This window comes from Equus przewalskii, chromosome 26 (assembly GCF_037783145.1).
Source record: "Equus przewalskii isolate Varuska chromosome 26, EquPr2, whole genome shotgun sequence".
Taxonomy (NCBI): domain Eukaryota; kingdom Metazoa; phylum Chordata; class Mammalia; order Perissodactyla; family Equidae; genus Equus; species Equus przewalskii.
The window spans coordinates 15,722,456-15,743,945 of record NC_091856.1 but is presented as its reverse complement, the minus strand read 5'-3'; the positions used below and the strand labels follow the sequence as shown (position 1 = coordinate 15,743,945).

The window sequence follows — 21,490 nt, the reverse complement described above, 5'->3', positions numbered from 1 at the left end:
CTTACCCTTATTTATGTTTCTTCATTGCACTTAATCACCATCTCATAACTATTGATTTGTTTTTAGCCGTCTCTCTCCCTGGAATGCAAGCATCACAAGGGCAGAGCTTGCTTTCTTCATTAACCCAGGCTGATTGATAGATAGATTGACAGACAAATGATAGATTGATCGAGAGAAAAATAGATCCAGAATACTGCATGGTACATGGTAGGAACTCAACAAATATTTGCTGAAGGAATAAATGAATTAATGAGTAACTCCTCTTATTGGTGAGACTGGAGAAAGAGATTTGTATATGTTATGAGTATCTAAGCCCTTTCTGAGCCATCATTCTCCCAGCTACCCTGCAAACAAGATGAGTATGGGACTGATGTGCAGTAGGTAAGACCCCAGGTCAGGGCTTCTCCATCCTACAACTCAGGTTGAAGGTGGAAGAGTGGGGAGGGGCTGAGGAGGATGAGGAAACAGATGTGATGTTAGTCTAATTCTTTGATGAAGGAATAGAAAGCTTTGTTTTTCCATCCAGCATTATCAGCAATAAAGCTAATATTTTTATACCTATCTGTATTTGTTACCAGTTCCAAACATGAAAGGTGAAGGGGTGGTGAAAAAAATTCCACCATATTTACCAAACATTGAAAACAATAAAGCCAGTTGCAATTAAAAATAAATGCCAGCTTAGCCTCCATGGATAAAAACACACCTGTAATAATAAACTTGGACATAGTCCAAGAATTGTTGTTGTTAGTGCCGTAGAGTCGATTCTGACTCCTAGTGACTCCACAGACAGCAGAGCGGAGCCCTGCCTGGTCTTTTTGCACCATCCTCTCACCTCCCGGCACTGTATCAGACAGTGCTGTGCTGCTATTCAAAGGGTTTTCATGGCCAATTTTTTCAGAAGTGAGTGGCCAGGTCCTTCTTCCTAGTCTGTCTAGTCTGGAAGCTCTGCTGAGACCTGTCCACCATGGGTGACCCTGCTGGTATTCAAAATACCGGTGGCACAGCTTTCAGCATCACAGCAACACACAGCCACCACAGTATGACAACCAGCAGCTGGGTGGCGGGTGGTGTGGTTCCCTGACTGGGATACGAGCTCAGATCACAGCAGTGAGAGGGTGGAATCTTAACCACTAGACCACCAGCCTAATAATAAACTTCCATTATTTTAGTGGCAGCCACAAACTGAAAATACATTCTAGGTCATCAATTTAAAAAGTAATGTGATACGTTTCATATCAAATAAAATGTGCATTTTGAATATCCCTATTTTGTATATTATGTGCATAAAAGAAAGTATAAAAGTGGGGTTTTTTTTAACAAAAACAAGTGGCTTAATTGAAGGGATATGAAACTACCCAGTAATTTGGAAAATGTTTACAACTGTTTTGATTTGGATTTTTAATGAAAAAATTGTCCAAGTCCTCTTTCTGTATATAGTCTCATCCATCATTCTGCAATTCACTGTGAGCGCTTTTCCACTCACTTTCCTGTGGGCAGGCAAGTTCTTGTTCATCTGCACCATGGAAAATAGACACAGGCAATCTATTTATCCCTGGTTTTTCTCTCACAAGATCTATTCATGAGTTTTGGGCTTTAATTTCTCTTGGGCAACTTTATAGTGCTAACTGCAGGTTAAGAATCGTATATTCAAAATAGGGCTTACGCAGCCAGTGATTCCAAAGTCCTTTATGACATAACCATATTATATTCTCATTCTCTCTCTCTCTCTTTCTCTGTCTCTCCCTCTCTCCCTCTCTCCTCTTTCTCTCCCCATTTTCCAAAGCACTTTCAGATACATAATCAGTTTTAGTATTGATTGTCATTTTAAGGGGTAATTTGAATTTGTAATAAGGAGATAGAGCCATTATTCACTCTGAAATTGCACTCGTGGTGTAATGGAAAATACAACAGGCAGGGGGCCCAAATTAAGTCCTGAAATTAATGAGTAGTTTGGCTTGAGATGAATTAGCTCTCTTTTCTTGGTAAGAGAGTAGGACCAGAGGAATATAGTACTTAAGTCCCTTATAAATTCTGTTTCTGAGCAATTATTTCAGAGGACACAATGTGCTCACATGGATTTTATTTTCTTTTGTTCTTTTCTTTCTTTATTATTTTCTAGCTTCCCCTAAAGAGGTTTTTTAGGTTACTTGATTCAAACCAGCAATAACTGATAGGAGTAAATTGAAAACAAACAAAAACTAAAAAAAAAAGAAAACCACACAGGAGCAGGTGAAATGATTTTATCTAAATTTAGTTATAAGCAGCCTGATATTTAGAAATAAGAAAACATCTCAGATGCCTTATTTGAGATACTATGAGGAAGTGCTGTTTCAAATAATTACCAGCCTAAGGTTTGTTCCTAGAGTCAGGCTGTATTGTATGAGAACCTGTGAATTTCACCCCCAAATATCAAAGTTTAGCTTAGAACAGCACAAAGTTTGAGTCTTAATCAGGATGAAAGTTGCTTTCTTTGAAGGAAAATTCTTGTCCCACAGTGGAGTTTCTCCCAAACAAATTTGATTTCCAGCCACTTTCCTTTAAACATTTCCACTAAATATATATGTCTGTGTGCAATTAAATTTAACTTAATTTTGATTCATTTGGTTTGGTTTGGAGCAATTGCATAATACTTCTTGTCCTCTTGAAGTAATAACAATAAAAACCTAAGCTGGTCCTGTGACTTTTTTGCATTTCTCCAAAAATTGTACCTCCTCCTACCCCCAGAAAAAAGCTTTCGGTCAGAGGGTAACTTTCTATTCCAATCTGTATGAGATTTATATTCTCATACTGAATTATGTCATTTCATTTTGTTTGCATTTTCAGAGTTTAGAATAGCAAGGCTAAACAATTCTGTTGACTCAGTCTTTTCTTAATAAAAGCAAATGGTCAATAAGTTTATAAAATATACTTTTTATATAATAAAGCAGCCCATCTAATAACTGTTAAATGCTGTGACTTAATATTCCCCACACGTCCTTTTTTATTTCTTAACAAAATAATGGCACTTAGTCATTTATAAGGTTAACAAAAATAAGCAATTGAATAGACCCACACATTTAAAAGGAAGCAGTGCAGAAAGAAAAAGAAATACCTTTAGTATCTTGCTCAAGTTCACTTTCTTCTATTAATAGAAACAAGACAAAACAAACATAATAAACACACAAACAAGAACAACATGTCATGAGAAGGGAACTCTTCGACCACAGAAACACCAGTTGTGCAACAAGATTAATTAGAATCTGTTTGTTTCTCATTTCAATAAGAAACAAATGCAGTCAAGGGAAACTGCTGACCTTTTAAAAGCAAACTATTAAACGACATAAAATTTCAAGGTCTTACTTTTAGTCAGACAGTACTACACAGAAAATAAACTGCATCATACCCAACAACATAGCTCATTCATGCATTTTTATTTTAATGTTGACAATCGTCCTTTCTTTCGAGGCAACAGACTGCCTACTATTCTGATAAATTCTATTTCCCTTTGTTAGTTTGGCTTCTCCTCTTAGGAGGCCTTGCTGTGAAGTCAGTGATGTTGAATCTGGGATCTCAGCTATCATTTCTATGGCAATAGACTCATGTTGTGGTAAACAGAGGATTAGGGGGTTTCTGTAGAACAGAGCCTACCACCAACAGAGATTCTTTTCTCTGTATCAACTCCTAGAGGCTGCTCAGAGAGCAGAGAGGAGCAAATCATTATCTTCTACAAAACTACTAGGAAAGCAAACTACAGAGAAAAATGTGAAAATGTCTAAATTAGGTATACAGAATTGGGAATCTACAAATTTTAAAACATCTTAGAAAAGAGACAACACTAAGTCAACTGTTCCGTAATGTTTCACGTAACCATAGCAGGTGTAGATCCCACATGGAGCTCTATTTTTCTTTCCCGAAGTTTTACTTGTTTATGTCAATTTAGACCTTTCTTTGAATTAGTGATGAGTAACTGCAATATTTGTTTATAGCATAAAATAGCAAGACTCTTGTTAACTACTTTTAACGATAAGGATACATTTTCATAGTTTTTCACAGATTATGCATATTTTCATACATATTGTACATTCTCTCTTTTACCCCTCACTGTATGCCTATGATTGTATATAATTGATTTTATTCAGCCCATTTTCCAGGCAAGGAATCTGAGACTCAGAGATTTGCAGCAGGTGCAGGGCCGGAAATACCACTCCAGTTTTCAGACATCATCTTCTATTCTAGTACCATGGTGAGAAAGCCTCATTTTTACATTTAGCACCCAATCCTCTTAAATTTCAGTGAACTTATCATTTCCAATGTAGACTTTACTCTGTCTGAATTTTCCCTACCTCTACTAACCAAGTCAGCGGTACATGCTCTTTAAAAATATTTTTTAAGTATCAAAGTCAAAGACTACTTAAAACTTCTAAATTGAATACATTTGAGGTTAAAGGAGATGTAGAGATTGTCTGTCAAATGTGCCTCTAAACGAAGAAATCGTCCTTTACAACATCTCTAATGTGCCTGACAAAGCATAGGTATTGGATAAATAGGAGCTGTTTTCATTGAAACAGGTCGCACTTGAAACTCCAGAGATTCTCTGTAACACAGATGTTAATCAGAAGAAACAAATAAATGAAGGTCCATAGTTGGGCCAGATTAGGACTGAAAAATTGCATTTGGATGCCTTTGGGCTGGGCATATCTTTCTAGTTCCTCAGCACAATTATGCTTGGGGAAAAAACATCCGATTTATTTTTCCTCAGGCATATATTCATTTATGAGTGGCTGTGATGAGCTTGGGACTCTTAGGGGGATGTGAAGTGTCTTTATTCCCGGGCTGCTGTATCTCCCAAATCTTATTCCACTACAGTTGAAGGGCCTCAGTAAGTTCTGAGAGTCTTACTCATTCATCATTTTCTTCTCTCACACTACTCTTTTTAGGGTTCTGGGGTAAGTGCAGGTAAATTCTGAGTCTCCTTTCAATTTTGCTCGAGTGATCTTTCACTGGACTGTACCTCAAATTATACTCAGAGGACAATGCTCATTTTCCTTTGCTGTTTTTCACTTCACTGTTATTGTTGTTACTATTGTTTGTTTTGCTTGATTTGTTTAGAATTGGAAGCGGTGTGAAGATTTGAAAGAATGCACCCATTTCTTCCACTGCAGATATCTAGAATCAACTCAAGAGATGAAAGAATGTCTAAAATTTGCCATTTTCCTAGGAGGGGGCTTAGAAGTTATACCAGAAATTACATTTTCATATATAGACTATCAAAATCTCGTTCTATGAACAAATACATATATACATTTTTGTACATACATCTGTATATATGCTTGTGTGTTAAGATACACACACATGTACACACAGTCACACACATGCACACACAATTAAGGTTGCTTTAAATTAGAGAAAATTGTGCAAGAATAATCTGCAAAACCTATTTAAGCTTGAATACACTCATTCAGTATATGAGACTGTTCATCATTTCACGGTCAAACTGTAGTCCTAGTTGTTTGTGTATCCTGCTTGCCTAGCCTACTGTGATCCCTCTTGACTTCTGAAATTATTGTTTAAACACTTATCAATTTTTAAATATTCTGCTTCATGGTCTCTATTCCTATTTATTTGCTAAATTCTCATTTAACTCCTTTATGCGAAATGCATCAGTCTTATCTTCCAAATTGATTCGTAATCTTCTTTGAGGGGCAGGAGAGGGAACAGAATATCATACTTGGCTTTTGTTGTGTTTTACTCCCTAAAGTCCAGCACAGTCTCTTGTAGAATAAAGAAAATACTTAAAAAAAAAAGAGTTGGATTAGTGACACATTTTCCTTGCTCAGTAGGACATTTAGAATAGGGAATCAGAGACATCTCTTATTGGAGTAATCTGAGATATAATCAACATCCAAGTTAAATAGTATATCCATCATTTTCTTGAATACTTTGATTTATGGGGAACTCAGCATTATCATAGCAACCCATTTTTTAAAACTCTGTTAAAAAAAAAAGTTCTAAATCAAACAAAATCAGTGTCCTTATAATTACCACCCACAAGACCTAGTCCTCACTTATGGACAAAAATGAAAAAAAAATCCATCAAATATTCTCATTTTTCCAACGTTGCTAGCCCCAGTTCACCATCCTGATTGCTCTCTTTTGAACTTATTTACCGTCTTATCTTAACTTACCCTTTTACCTTGTGGTACCTGGAACTGGAACTAACATACACATAGAGTCTAACAAATTCAAAGAATATGAAGACTCTTTCTAAATAATCTACTTCTATGAATATCAGTTTGCATAAGTTTTTATTTACAGTCATTTAATAAAACAGTTAGGTTATTGATTCCATTGAAAGTCGTGAATATCCAACATATTTTTATTCTTGCTCTTATTAAAATCTGTCTCCCCAATTTTGAATGTGAATGTGTATATATGTGAATATGGTTTGTTTCTAAGAAAGATCAAATAAATCTTTCCTACTCAATTTGCTGTATTAGTTGATTGGAGAAGGAATTTGGAGGGGAAATGTATTGTTTTATAGAAAGAGGGAAAGCCATCAAAGTCCCCTGGTAAACAAAAGGAATACATTTAGTAAAATCATAAAGGTCATGTAGACCTTGTGGAGAGAAAAAAACAAAACCAGAAGAGAGAACAGGCTCTGTGGAATGGTTTCCATTCTTTTGACTATGAGAGTGAGCAGAACTAAGAAGATAATAGGAATTTGGCTACCTAGAGTTGAAGTCTCAACCAAGGCTGAAATAGCACCTTGCTTACTCTTTGTAGGATGGCATTGTTTATAACTTTTTTCATAGGCAATATCTTAAAGAAATCTCTAACCTTCTGTTACTCTAGGAACACCATTCTATGCTCTTTCTAAGGATATACTCAGAAATTGAGAAATCAAAATCCTATTAATAGATTTGTTTCCTTACAGTTATGTATAATTCCTTTATCACAAGCCAGGCAGGTGGTTCTGGGTTTGAATCCTCACTCTACTGCTTGTTAGCTGTTTATCTGGGCTATTGCTCAACCTCTCTGAACTTCAGTTTCTTCACGCAAAAAAGGTAGGTATCAACTCCCAACTCTTAGAATTATGGAGAAGATGAAGTGAAATGATTTATACAAAGTGGTTAACATAGCAACTAACACACAGCTAGAAAGTATTGGAGGCTAATTCTGAAGCCAGATCTTCTGGCTTTTTTCTTTTTTGCCTTTTGTCAGAGCTATTTCTATCTCCAGAGTATCTTCCTGACTCATGAAAGCTGTTCTTCCAACTGACTCCCAAGGGAGACAGTTTTTAAATTTTATCTTCTTTTTAACTTAATTTAATTTTTAATTTCAACCTGCCTCAGCTGGCTGCATCCCAGATATTGATCATGATGAGTACCCTTTCCCTAGGTGTTAAAAGAATGTGCTTAAATCCAATCTTCAATTCAATTATCTGAGAAGGGAAGAATCACTCTGTAGAAAGAAAAATCCATTCTTCAGACTCTTATTAAAACATAGATGCTTATCAATACTAGATTGTTTGAATCCGTTCTTCAATAGGCTACATTCGTCTCATCTAGCGGTGTATTTTAAGAATTATTGAGTCAGAGGTGCCTATAAGAAGACAAGTACTACAAAGAACAAAAACGGTCATTTTGATTGTTTTTATTTTTACTTGAAAAAAAAAAAAAAGGCCCAGAGTGGTTGAAAAGTAATCAGATTGAGGCTCTGTGGTACTTTGTTTCTGAACAGATTCTTCTTTTGTTTTCCAATCGTTAGAAGAAAACCTGACATTAATAATGATAAACCTGAGTAAATACTTGGTTTTTTTCCCCTGACTTCTTGGGAGCTAAAGCAAAGAAACCCGATCCTGGTGTGTTGCCACTGTTTACATTTCTGTCCCCTTTGAAGCAGAGCAATACATGAGGAGGTTTATCCACTGTGGCTTCATCTCGGAAGGAATCCGAAAGCAAGCTCCTTTAGAAGACATAGTCAGCACCCTCACAAACAGGCACTCTTCTCCAAGTCCTCAAAGTCAGGCTTGCCTCCGTGACATCATGATTCTCTAAAGTGGCTTGAGTTGGGAACATTTCTGTGGCCTTTAGGATTATAACATTTTCCTGGCTTGTAAATATGGACGATGAATAATGACAATAAGCATGAAGTGTTTACCAAATAAATCAGACAAGAGCCACAGGAAGTTAGCTTGTTTTTATTTCAGTCCTAGATGTAGATAGTACAACTGTTAAGAATATTTTTGTTAAAATGGTTCTGAAAATATATTAGGAATTTAACCATAAGCCAATCAAATAGTTAGACTTAAGTTCTGATTCACTTTTTCATTCCTTAAAAAAAATTCATTCTCTGGTTTTAATGGGAGGAGATGCTAAACTGATTAATTACTAGGACAGAAGCCTTTTTTAGTTTACCCTTTTAAAACGTCCTTATTTTGAAATAATTTTAGATTTACAGAAGAGTTTCAGAGACAGTATAGAGTTTCCACGTACCCTTCACTCAACTTCCTCTAATGTCAGCATCTTAGATAACCATAGTACATTAATCAAAATCTTAGTTTACTTTTAAATAACATTTTTGAACTAATCTCATGAAAAGAAAGATAACTGAGCTCTGACTACCATCAAACAAGCTAAAGTTTATTAAAAACCAGAATTTTTTAGCTAACTACAAATTTTAGCTGGAAAAAGAAATAGGAGCCATAACCTTACTCTTAAATGACACCATAGTATCCCGCTTGTCTAAAGTGTCTCAGATTAGGAACATTTCTATAGCCTTTGAGATAGAATTCTGGATACCCAAATAGGGCCAAGGCCTCCAAACTGTAGGTTCCAATGGAGATGAGATAGTTGATGTATACCCATTTAAAAATTACATATAAGAAAGGACATTATAGAGTATCATCTCAGTGTTGTCCATGAGTTAAATCACAGCTCATTCTGGTTTTTATGGCACCAGCAATAGGTACTGTCCCAAACTCCCTAGTCCGCCATTTGCTCCTTGGTTTTGAGTCAGTGTCAGCATTTTTACCCTCTTTTTCCTTTTTCTCCTTCACTGTGAGATGATCTGTACCATGAGCAGCTATTTATCAATTAAAGCCCTGTTGGACCTCCCCTCTCTGAAGCTTTCCCTGACCCCTCACTATCTCCCCTGTCCTGTGTATGTATCCCACCCAAACTTCTACCATCGCAAATACATTGAACTTTAATTATTGTAATTACTTGCTTGCATGCCCATCTTCCTCACTAAATTTGAAAACTTTTCAAGAAATAAATCACATCTTATTTATCTCTATATTCTTAGGAGTTGCCTCCTTACATGGAATATGGTAGACACTCAACAAATGAGTAAACTTGAAGTGATCCTAACATTTATCCTACTAATTGTGGATAAGCTTTCTCCTTACGTTTTTAAGTTTCATCTGGAATAGATATTCCAAGTAGAAATCTTTAAGTCAATGTTTCTCAAAGTATGGTTCATAGACTACCTGCACAAGGATCATTTAGGAAATTAGTAAATGGCCCTAACACAGACCTGTCAAATCTGAATCTCTGGGGAATGCACCCTGGAACTATGCCTTTTAATAAGATCTGCAGTTGCTAGTGTTTGAGAACCACTACCTTGGAGGAAGAATTCTTTTAATCCATCAACTTAGTTATTTCCATCTCTTTCCATAGAGGTTTTGAAGTGGATATATTCAATTATATGTCCATAAATTAAATGAAATAACAGCACATTAGTATCAGGGAAAAGGAGACTTCTGGTTGGTTTAGTGTAACAGATACTATAACTAAGCTTCAAATTGGATTCTGAGATACACGTCAGGCAGGGCAAATAATAAGGTAAAAGAAAATAAAGTACGTAATTCTTAGTACAGGAAGGAAAACAAAATGCCAGTTTCTCAGGAGAGACCATTTTTTCCCCCAAGCACTAGATTTTTAAAGCAATTTCTCACTTGAGATTTACTTTGGAGCAGTGAGCGATGGAATGATCAATATTTTCAGCAAGATTTTTGGCAAACAGGATACGCACTAAGGTTGTCTGGGATTTTATGCTGTTATACTATTTTTTTTGGACAGGTTGACTGTAAACAGCTCCTTTCCAGTTTGCCAGGAAAGGCACATCTTCATACAGCTCCTTAGAGAAGCTTCTTTGCATCACTTGTCACAGAGGGGCCAAACCAAAGTTATAATCTCTAACAAGTACCAAGAATGCAGGTACAAAGCGTTGCTGATTGAGCGCAGATTTATGTTCTTTGGAAACAAGAGGAGCAGTTGGTAATGTTGACAATCTATTTATGAAATTTGAGAAGACTAACTAGCAATATTCTCTGGGTAGAAGTCATCCAGCTTTATAACGATGTAAACAACAGACAACAATGCCAACAATAGACGATGTTAATCAAAGAGCTACCACTTAGACACTGGATATATGCTATCTTAGCCCATTTTAAGAACTCTGTGCTCTAGGTAATATTGCCCCTATTTCACAAATGAGGAAATAGACTTGCAGAGGTTAAATAAATTATCCAACCTCACATAGCTAGTAAGTGACAGAGTCAGGATTAACACCCAGGTCTGTGTGGTGCTAAAGCATGTGAATGCTCCAGAGTACTGATCTACGCAGCATAAATATAGAGAAAGAAAAGACTCAAGAATGGGGCAACAGAAGCTGTCATGGCCTTGGAATCAAGACACCCAAGCTCCTTGCTAACTTGGGGGAAGTAATGATTTTTCTGGTCTCAAGTTTCCTTATCTGCAAAATAAGAGATTGAGTGATATGGCTTTGAGGGCCCGCTCCAGATTTAAAGTTTATGATTACTCTTCTGACAGGACCCAAGTTAATAAAAATTAACTCTGTATTGAATAAAAATTTAGTTTTTGCCATTGAACTTTATTGCTTCTACCTCAAAGATAAAGATGACACGTGGACTAAAGAGCTGTGATTGTCTTCACAAGTATTGAAATGATTGCTTCTGTTGCACAGAAGTTACGTTAGCCCTAGAGCTAACATTGGTAACTGTTATTTGAGTGACACCCCATGCCAAGCACTCTTGTAAGAGCTTTAAATATATTAGCTAAGTTTATCCTTCCACAACTTATGAGGTAGAGAGTACTGTTAACCTCATTTTACAGATGAGGAAACTGAGGCACAAAGAGACAGAGTAACCTATCTGAAATTACACAGGTGGTGAGTGGTGAAGCCAGGATTTGAACTCAGAAAGTTGACTCTAGACTTTAGAGCCCATGCAGTTTTCTCAAGAGTCTAGAGCCCATGTAATTAGCCAGTGCATTAAGTTCCCTCCAAGTCATGCCTCGTATATTTAACATTTACGGAAATTAATATACTAATTAAAGCTTGAAAGTCATATATTTGATTTCTGAAGGAAATAACTGAATGTAATGTTATTCAAATTCCATATTGCCGTAGCGTTCTAATAGCTTTCTGTGATATGTTGCGTGATTCGAAATAGTGACATTTTGAAATTAAGCCCAGTGAAGGGATGGCCTTCTCTGTCTCGCACAGTACCTGGCGTATCACTCAATGAATCTTTGTTGGCTGAATGAATGCATTAAAGAGAAAGAACTTTTCCGTTTTTGTGTATGTACGTTTGAGATTGTGCATCTCATTTTAATACCTAAAAATTGGAAATGAAAGCTTACTCTAAAGTATGCATACTTCAGGTCACAATAACTTTTCATTTCAAATAATATGTCAACATTATACTGAACAATTCAATTATCTTAACAATTTAAGACAAATCTTGGAAGCACATTTTTCTTCTAAGCTGCCATTAAAGAGAGCCTAACTCAGCTTTAACTTGAAGTATTATCTGTTCAGTGCTATAATCATTATATAGCTTTTTTTCCTCCTTAGAGAACGTTACTGACAATTAATTCTTCCATTGAAGGACCACTTGACCATTGTTTCTTGAAAGCACTACAGAACTTTTTAAATGAGAATGCAACATAATATCCCCTAAGTCAGAATCAAGGGGTCAAACTCTTCTTTTAGAGCATGCACTCTATTAATCATGCAGACTTAATTTTCCCCAGGATAGCCCCAGGGATATCAAAGGTTTATGTTGTTTTCTTTTGTTTGGTTTTAAAATACACAATGTACTCATGACAGCAAATCAAACCTGTTAGTGGCATCAAACAAGTAGAATTGATGCCGGGAACAGGACCACTGCAAATTTTATTAAAACTGCAAACTGAGAGCACAGCACACATTGGGGTTTTAAATACCTCTCTCTGTGGCATTTGTCATATTAAGAGCTGCAGCATAAACAAAGGAAAAAGCAAATCAAATGTTGTGTAAACATTACATGAGTTCCACTTTTCTAGATGCAATAAGGAAATCTGATCTCTAGGAAAGAACGCAGCCAGAAGTCTAATGTTTTTGAAAACAGTGCTGATCTCTTATAGTTAGATCTATTGACATTTGCCTCTGGGACATCATATGGATATATCATCACATGCATATATTTTTTGTGCATAAAATGATTTATTTTGGTCTTTCGGAATTCTACTTGTCTTATTTACTACATATGTCTGCAAAAAAATCTTCAAAAAACCCCAAAAAGCCTCTGATAGACAAGGTCAGCCCTAAGGATAGGAGGTGAAGCTTTTTGGACTGCGGAGAAATGGCCTGACAGCACTCAAGTGCCATGACAAGTGATGCAGACTGAGGCACTGAGGTCACTTGAACTTGCCAAATGGCTCACCTTCTGTCCTCACTCCCCAATACGGCTCTCCCAAGTGATGAGACACGGCTCTGCTTTGGAGACCTCCTGCAAATGAGGAGTTGTTTAAACATTAGGCAAGCCTACAATAAGCCTCTACCTAGAAGGGCTTTGTTCTTTTTCTTGGTCTGCTTCTAGGCTCTCATTTCGAGCTTTGCACTGGTGCCAAGCCACCTCTTCCCACTTGTGATGGATGACTGAGAACCTTCCCTCGGTTCCAGCTTCACTTCTGCCCAGTCTTTTCCTTAATGTCTTAAGGCTCCAACGATAAACAAGGTAATAGAAAATGCAATCAACAGGCAGCCGACTACACTCCAACATCCATCTATTTCAATTTGAGTCTCAAGTATTCTACACTCAAACAGTTTCTATACACAAAGCAGGATTCATCTGAATGTGATATTCACAATAATATGGTCCACACTCAGCTCCAAATAAATAACTTATTTCATAACAGTTGAGTCAACGAATATAAGCGAAATATGTAAGAATACAAGGGAAATATAAAAAGGTTATATATTTGTGAACTTTTCAATAGATCTTCTCCAATAATGAAAAAACTCTTAACAATGACCTCTCTGGCTATAATAGCAAGAAGAATTACATGATCATATTAAAAGTGTTTAATTTCTGTGTCGCAGTATTTATTAAACACATTTTTTAAAGGGAGAATATCCCTCTGGTCAAAAACAGGAAAGTAAAATCAGAATCTTGCACTTCAGAGGTTATCTAAAGCCACAGGATGGCAGGATCTCCTTGAAAACTCCAGCCCTACTACTCACATCAGCACATTGCATTGTCATATCGCTCTGCCACCAAGGGTCTATCTTCCTATCCTTTAGAGTACTCAGGAGAAAACTGTTTCAGTAAAGATACATAATAGAAACAGTATGGACCATTCTTTGGATATGCACCATACCTAAATGAGAATATGAAGCAGATTGGAGAAACAGGAAAGACTGTCTTTTGACTTAGAAGAGAATGCTTTCTACAGGGCACTGAAAAGTCACTTTGTCTCTCTTTTCAACCCAACAAAACTTAATAGGCAGCAAATATAATTGTTGGGGAGGAAAAGGCTATATGGAAGACCGAAAACGATGTTTTCACCTCTGTGAGGAACTAAGTAGAAATGATCTCAAGCAGAAGTTATATTTCTAGTTAAATATAAGGAAATCTTTATAAGCCAATATGATTGATTTATCTTTATCATTGTATATTTGTTCTCACATTTGGAGACAGCGATGGAATGATCTTAGCTAGAGGGCAGAAGCCACAAGCCAGATGTGATTGCCTTTAAGACAAGTCTCAATTTCAGAGATATTAAAATGTACAACAAAGAAACAAAAAAATCAGTCAATCGTGATTATATGAAACTGATGACTCTGAGATGCATCCCAGATATGGTAAAATATGAAAAAATGAACATCTTAGAACCTATGAAATGTGATATGGAGATCTCTCTGGCCCTCATCACATCCCACTATGAAACCCATCCTAAGGCCCATTGTCACAGAGGTACCTGATTCAGGGGTTAAGCTTTCCAAAGGAAGAGCCTCCAGAGTTGTGAGACTGATGGCTCTTTTCTGAATTCCAGGTGACTACGGAATTTGGGAAACCACAGAGGCTTCCCTGCCAATGTCAAATCAATTTACCTATAGAATTCTCACCTAACAGAGCATCACTTTTCTACGGGAACTTACCTTTATTTTACCTTATGAATCAATAACACCCAACCAAGTGTAGAAAATGTTCATTGAGAAATCAGAACCCAAATCAAATTTTAGTGTTGGATCCTCCAAGCCATTAGAGAATCAAATTCCAGGTTTCTACCCATAAGCAAAAAAGAAGAGTCAAAGGGGGAAAGAATCCACCAGCAGCTGCCACTCTCTGAATCCCTTCACTTCCCGCTCCGTTTAGGTGGCTCCCTTACTTCCTCTCGCAGGCCTCAAGCTTGCTGTCTTTGTGGACTGATTCCTTCCTAAGGAAATAGCAAGTTCCACGTTCTGTTCATCAGGACCCACCCCCAACATTCTCCAGCCAATAGCCAAGTGTTGTAAATTTCTAATCAATGTGGAGATCAACTGCCTTTGACAAAACTTTTTTCATCTCTGATTCTGTTCTAGGGCAGAATGGAGCAAGAAAATTGCAAAAATAATATATCAAGCCAATAAACAGAAAGGTTGATGCTACTTTATCAAAATAGTATAATATTTAGAAGAAATAATTTTTCCCAAAACATAAATGTATGTATTGATTCTTTCTAATTATAATTGTCTCTTTATAAAAGTTCAAAAAGTATAGAACTATATAAAGTATATGATAGAAGAAGTTAACCTCCCCATATACTCCTATAGGCAGAGATGATGACTATTAACAGTTTGGTATACTTAATATATAATATAACATACTGTTAACTCACTTTTTCACTTATTAACACATTAACATTTGTAATGAGTTAATATTCATAAAGAAATGGAAAGTACCTTACACATGGTAAGCACTATATATGAACTTATTAAATAAATGTAATAAATAATAATAAAAACAGCAAATAATTGTATAGTGTTTACTGTGTGCCTATATTAATTCATCTAATCATTGCAACACCTGAAGAGATAGGTGCTGTTTTTACCCCTATTTTAGAGATGAGGAAACTGAGGCTCGGGGATGGGAAACACACCCAAGTCACATGTATGGAGGATTTTTTTTTTTAATGCTTTTTGGTGAGGAGGATTGGCCCTTAGCTAACATCTGTTGCCAATCTTCTTCTTATTTTTTCTCCTCAAAGTGCCAGTATATGGTTGTATATCCCAGTTGTAAGTCATTCTATTTCTTCTACGAGGGATGCTGCCACAGCATGGCTTGATGAGCATTGTGTAGGTCTGTGCCCAGGATCTGAACCAGCAAACTCCAGGCCACTGAAGCAGAGCGCACAAACTTAACTACTCAGCCACGGGGCTGGCCCCATATAGAGGATATCTTTAAAAGTTAGTACATAGAGATCGATCTTATTCTTTTGAATGACTGCATAGAATTTCCTAGCATATTTTGTCAGTCTCCTATTAATGCAAAGTTAAATTCTTTTAAAATTTTTACTGTGATAAACAACTTTGTGATAATCTTGAACACAGACTTGTGTAAATAATTCCTTTAGATAAATTATCAGAAGTTAAATTATTGAGACAAATCTATACACATTTTAAAGTTTGGTTTTTATTTTTTAAAACAAACCCACCTCCACTAGGCTTTAGCAAATTGTAAGAATAGAGGAAAATGCTGATTTCCCCATATCCTCTCCATTGTTGTCATTCTAATTCTTGTCCTTCATAAGCAAGAACCTCTGCTTTTCCTCAATATTTTAAAATCATCTTTTTGTTTCTGGTATTCATTATGATGTGTCTGATGTGAAATTATTTCTTTGTCTGCTCTTTGTATTTATTGATTGGGACTCTCACTTCTCATACTTGAAGATTTGTTTTTCTTCAGTTTTGGCAAGTTCTCATTCATTATACTTTTGAGTATAGCCTCTCACATTTTCTCTATTCTCTCTGTAACTTATATCCTTAGTTATTTCTGAAATTCAATTTCATATTTCTCATCTCTTTTGTCTCTCTGCACCGAATTCTAAACTCGAAGAGCTAACTTCAAATGTGTGGATTATCTCTTTATCTCTAGGATACCATTACTCATCCATTGAATTTTAATTTCAATCATTATATTTTTCATTTACTAAGATTATATTTAATTTTTTTTACCTGAACTGCCTTTCTTCTTCCTAGTGTATTTTTCTTTGTTTTTGTGTTCCTCCTTTTGTGTCTTTAATTAGTTTAAACGTATTTATTTTAGAATCTCCATTATATTGTGTTGTTAAATGAATTACCTGGGGTTTTAATCCCTTTGCATATTGTGTCAACTAACTCTCACTCAGGGCAGGTTGTTTCCTGTGGATGCTGTAATTTTGCATTGTGAATTCATCCTCAGGGTGGCTTTATCTATGAAAATCTTATGTAACATGGGTAAGGTATTTCTTTTTTGTTGTTATTAAATTTTTGGCCTGGGATCAATGGCGATGCTGGCAGTATGAATTCAAAATCAAACCTATATGATATATAGTCCTGAGTGTCAAATATTCATTCATAAGAAGACTTGGTTTTTCTTCTTATGAAAATACAGACAATTCTCTGCGCTGTCTTTCTGTGCCAGTGGATGGAATTTTTCTGGCCCATCTTTTCACCTCTGTGATTCTCAGCTTTATACAAGGGTCTCAGTGCTAACCTCCACTTCACAGGGGGCCAACCTCTGTCTCCTGTTCCTTGAAGAGTCTTAAATCCCATCTTCTAGGTTATAGAGACAGGCACTTCTTTCACTACCTCCAGGACAGTGCAGAACCAGCTCATGAGCTTCTTGCTCTGTTTTTTCAATTCCTATTTATTCCCAGCCTCTGGATATTTACATTTTATTCTTATGAATTATACAACTAACCCAGCATTTCTGGGTATTTGTAGTAGGAAGATTTTCACATTATCTTGTCTGTCGTATGGCTGGAGCTGTAAGTGTTTAATCTCAGGTTTGTGTATTTGGTACATAAAGATTCCATGATCCATCACTTCAACCATTCTCTTGCAACATTCTCAAATCCTTCATCTTATTTTTCTTTCTGGCGAGACTCCAATGCTTATATTTTGCCTTTGGATTTAGCTTTCTACTTCTTCTGGACTTATGCCTGCACTGCTGAGCAATCTTGGGGATAAAACCTTGCAACTATGCAAATTGATGCCACTCCATATTTACAGTCCCCTTCTCTACTAAAACCTTAAAGTTGCCCGGCAATCCTAGTTTCCCTTGTGAGTCATCTCTCCCATTCCCCACAGCTATTTTAAAACCTTTCCATTCTCCCCACCCTTTCGCCCCCCCTTTACAGAAGTATTTTCAGAAGATAACCTTACTTTCTGCTTCCTAGAGGAAATAGAGACCATCAGAACAGACCTTTCTTAAATGCCATGCACCACACTTATGAACTCATTTATACCGGAATGCCCCCCTTTTTCTCCTTTCTTCCTATCACAGGAAGGAAGTTTCCTCTTCCTGTGTAAGTGGAGTGCTCATATAATTTATCATCGAAGGCTGGATCCTTTTGGAAGTAAAAGAAGAACTCTATTAATAATTAATCCAGGATAACAGGTGTAAACCAGAACTGTCCTGGGCAAACCGGGACATGCGGTCACCCTCTATAAAGTTTATTGCTCCACTTGTCCCCTGAATACATCCCTTTTGCTCCTCAAGTGCCATGTTCCCTTGAATATTCCCCCTCTCTTTCATATGTTCAAACTTTCCTTCTCTCTGGGCTCTTTCTTAACATTTTCAATTTTTTTAAAAACATTGCGATCTTTTTGAAAGAGAATTCTTACAAAGCAACACTACCTATACGCCACATATACCTCTAGCTACTGCTCAATTTTTTGCCTCTTCCCTTTTCTCTTCCAAATTTATTGAAAAATTTGTCTAAACTCACAGCCTCTTTTTTTTCCAGCTCCCATTCCCCATCATTTGCAGGATTCTGGCTTCTTCCCTCATTCCCATTCTGACACTACTCTTGACAATGTCACCCATGATTACCTTGTTCTTTAATAGAACAGACGGCATTCAGCGTTACTGAATTTCTTAGACACTTCTATCTCTGTGGCCTGGAGTGAGTTAGTTATCACTTCTGTCCCTCGGTTTCCTAAAATGGCACAATGATAGGGCCTTCCTCACCGACTGTTAGTGAGGATTAAATAAAATAATACATGTAAAGCATTTAGCATTTTAAAATGTCAGCCATCCCATTGTTCATCTTTTTAGTAAGACATCCATGTTTGACTATGCTTGAGTTGGGTGGTTCCATCAGTAACGTTGTGTGTCACTGTTTGAACCTTTTAAGACAAGACAGAAGGGCAGAATATCTTTCCATGGCCATTCCAGAGATCCAGCAGCCTGAGGATGACATTCTAGAAAGAGAGTTTTACTTCTGTGTTGAAAGGTCTTTCTTTCACAGTTGTTATGGCAGCTAAGATTTAGTGAACATGCTGTACCAAATCCATGGCCTGGCATGCTGATCCTCATTAGAAGCTGGCAGTGGCAGACAAAGCCCTGTCTTTTCCTGGCATACCCATTTGGGCGAGAAATGTAGCCCAGCGTCAAATGGCACTTCTGGAGTTCTCTTTCTAATTTGCTCACAGAGTTACTGACACAATGTGTAACAAATACTTATCTACCCCAACTGACTACTACCCAGCCTCATCCTCCCTTCACCATTGCCAAGCTATCAGCCATTTGTAGGCACTTTTGGGGTTCTTCCAATTGCTTCTCAGTTGCTTTTTCGCCTGTTCTGCGTTGTAGGTTGAGTTGGCCCTTCCTTTAAATAGATCATGTCTACATTTCCTCTTGTGGAAATTCCTCAACTATTTCTTTCAGTGGAAGCCAACCTTTCAGAGCTTTAAGAGCCAAGACAGATTTGCTGCAATTTTTATGTTCTAATAGTAATAATTATAGTTCATGCCACTTATTAAATAGTTGTTATGTACCAGCAGTGGTGCAAAACATGTCACGTATTTTCATGTATCTTGGCTACTTTAGTAGAGATTGGAATGGGGTAGAAACAGACATGTGTGCTAAAATGATCATCTTACCTACTGTTAGAGTGACTTTAAAGGATATTATGAGCTCTCAATACCAGCTAGTTTAATAAAGCCTCTAGCACATATTAACTGTTAAAGCAATGAATATCACCATTGAAATGTTAGGAAGAAAGACAACATTCAGTTTTACTGACAGGCGTGATACAAAATTAAATCGCAAGGCAAGACCAATTGTAATTGGACTCCAACTAATTGAGATTTGTAATAATTTTCTTTAGGACAAAACTAAAGCAGATCATTTCAATATCTGATGACTGTGACCTGAACAATCAGTGATATATATTATAATATAGAGGCTCTAGAAGAGGAGAATCTTTATGATATTACATACAAATTGATAACATTAATTCTGTATCATTCCACATATAGTTCAAGGAAACACTAAATCCAAGAAGATCTTCAATGTGTCTGAGTGGGTTTGTATGTTTATTTATTTTTCATTGAATAATTCACATCAACTGGTTGTCGCATACTGAGCTTTAAATAGCACGGATAACTTGGAAGACGTTAAATTATAGCAACTATGCTGAAAATACATCTTTTGTACATCTGACAGGTACTATTCCCACCAACCTCATTCTTTCCCATGAAAAGTTAATGGATATTTTATGAGCAATTGATGCAACGACATAATAAAAATATGTTCCTTCAACTAGAAGCAAATGTTGAAATTGAGATCATTAAAGCTGTGAGTGGAAGGTCTAGCTAGGAAATAAAAATAATCTTAAAGGAGCTAATACAAAACTGTATGATTGAGAAGGAAGAGATATGGGAAAAGATAGATTTTGGCCTAATGGGAGTAGGATGGAATCAAAGTAAGCTCTGGTGAACCCTTGAAGTCTTCCCTGATTGAACTACAATTTGTGCCAGTGGGCGATAGTCTGATCGCTTTATCAATCAGATAAGAGAAAAGCAGAAAAATAGGTAATTATTCTTATAGTCAACATTTATTGATGTTTACAAAGAGCCAGACACTCTGCTAAACCTATCAACACCTCACCTCATTGAATACTCACAACAAACCCCACTTTACAGATGAGAAAACTGAGAGCCAGAAAGGTAAATTCTACAGCTTGTAACAGGAAGAGCTGGGAAGAGTTATGTACTTAGTGTGATTAGCTAGCACAGGCATGCTGGTACTTTCTATTTTTAAGCAAAATGTGATGTAATTTTAGGTCGAGAAGGATCCGATGACCTAATGGACAGAACCAGCCCTATCTGAGTTCTGATTTCCCAGTGAAGATCTTCCACAACTAGTTGTTGCATTGGTTAGCTTTAAAAGAACATTTTAAAAAGTGAAAACTATTTTGACACTGTAACTCATAGAACTAGGACCATTTTTGGTTATACGTTTTGGGTCAGTATTTTATTTTTCTCAAGCTTTGTGATAGAATACAATCTGAAAAAAAAGGTGCTTTTTCTCTTTCGATATCTTTTAAAAAGTCGTCTATACACTGTAAAAGATAGGATGAGTGTTTTCAAATTTATAAACAAAGGAGAATTTTCCAAGCCAGGCAGAAGTTCTAAAATGGTGTCCTACTGTTTTAGTATTATAGTGAGTTTATCTGTTTTGGTCAAAATTACCAGTGATTGTGGGCAATGGAGTGGGATGGAGTAAGACCTATTACACTAGCGAAAATTTCTTTATCTTTTCAGTTTGTCTTTTCCCAGTTTTGACCTCAGCGTCTAGTATCTGGAACAGTTGAGGGAACGGGACTACCTACCACTCTGTTTCTGCCAGCTAACGTGCAGCCTTCACAGTAGAACGTGAGGCCCTCTGATAACACGATAATGGGAAGCACTGCAGTTCCTTACCCTCAACTTCCAGCTTCACCAATTTGGAATATGCCGTCCCGAGGCTGTTTTTTGCCACACATCGATAATGTCCTGCATCTTCCTTTTGCACATTATGAATCCTTAAACTCCCAGATTCAAGAACTGCAATGCGGGCATTTTCCTGCCAGGGATACGGACAAGAATTTTAAAACATCCATGGCTTTATCAAGGACACAGTTGCCATATCTCATCAAGTCATCATCATCGCTGTTGTCAAAAATATCATTTAAACACTTATTTGCCATTTATT

At 36.7% G+C, this 21,490-nt stretch overlaps 1 protein-coding gene across 3 annotated transcripts in view; it reads right to left on the bottom strand.

Annotated features, from left to right (window-relative positions):
- The window catches only part of MUSK (muscle associated receptor tyrosine kinase), a 97,632-nt gene that overhangs the window by 58,985 nt on the left and 17,157 nt on the right, over positions 1 to 21,490 (bottom strand). For 2 of the 3 annotated variants that reach the window (XM_008513555.2, XM_008513559.2), the window contains exon 5: positions 21,220 to 21,361. In XM_008513555.2, coding sequence (XP_008511777.1) covers positions 21,220 to 21,361 — 142 coding nt within the window. Of the gene's footprint in view, positions 1 to 3,091; positions 3,122 to 21,219; positions 21,362 to 21,490 lie in introns of all 3 variants that reach the window. The other variant, XM_070594993.1, reaches the window with a different exon arrangement.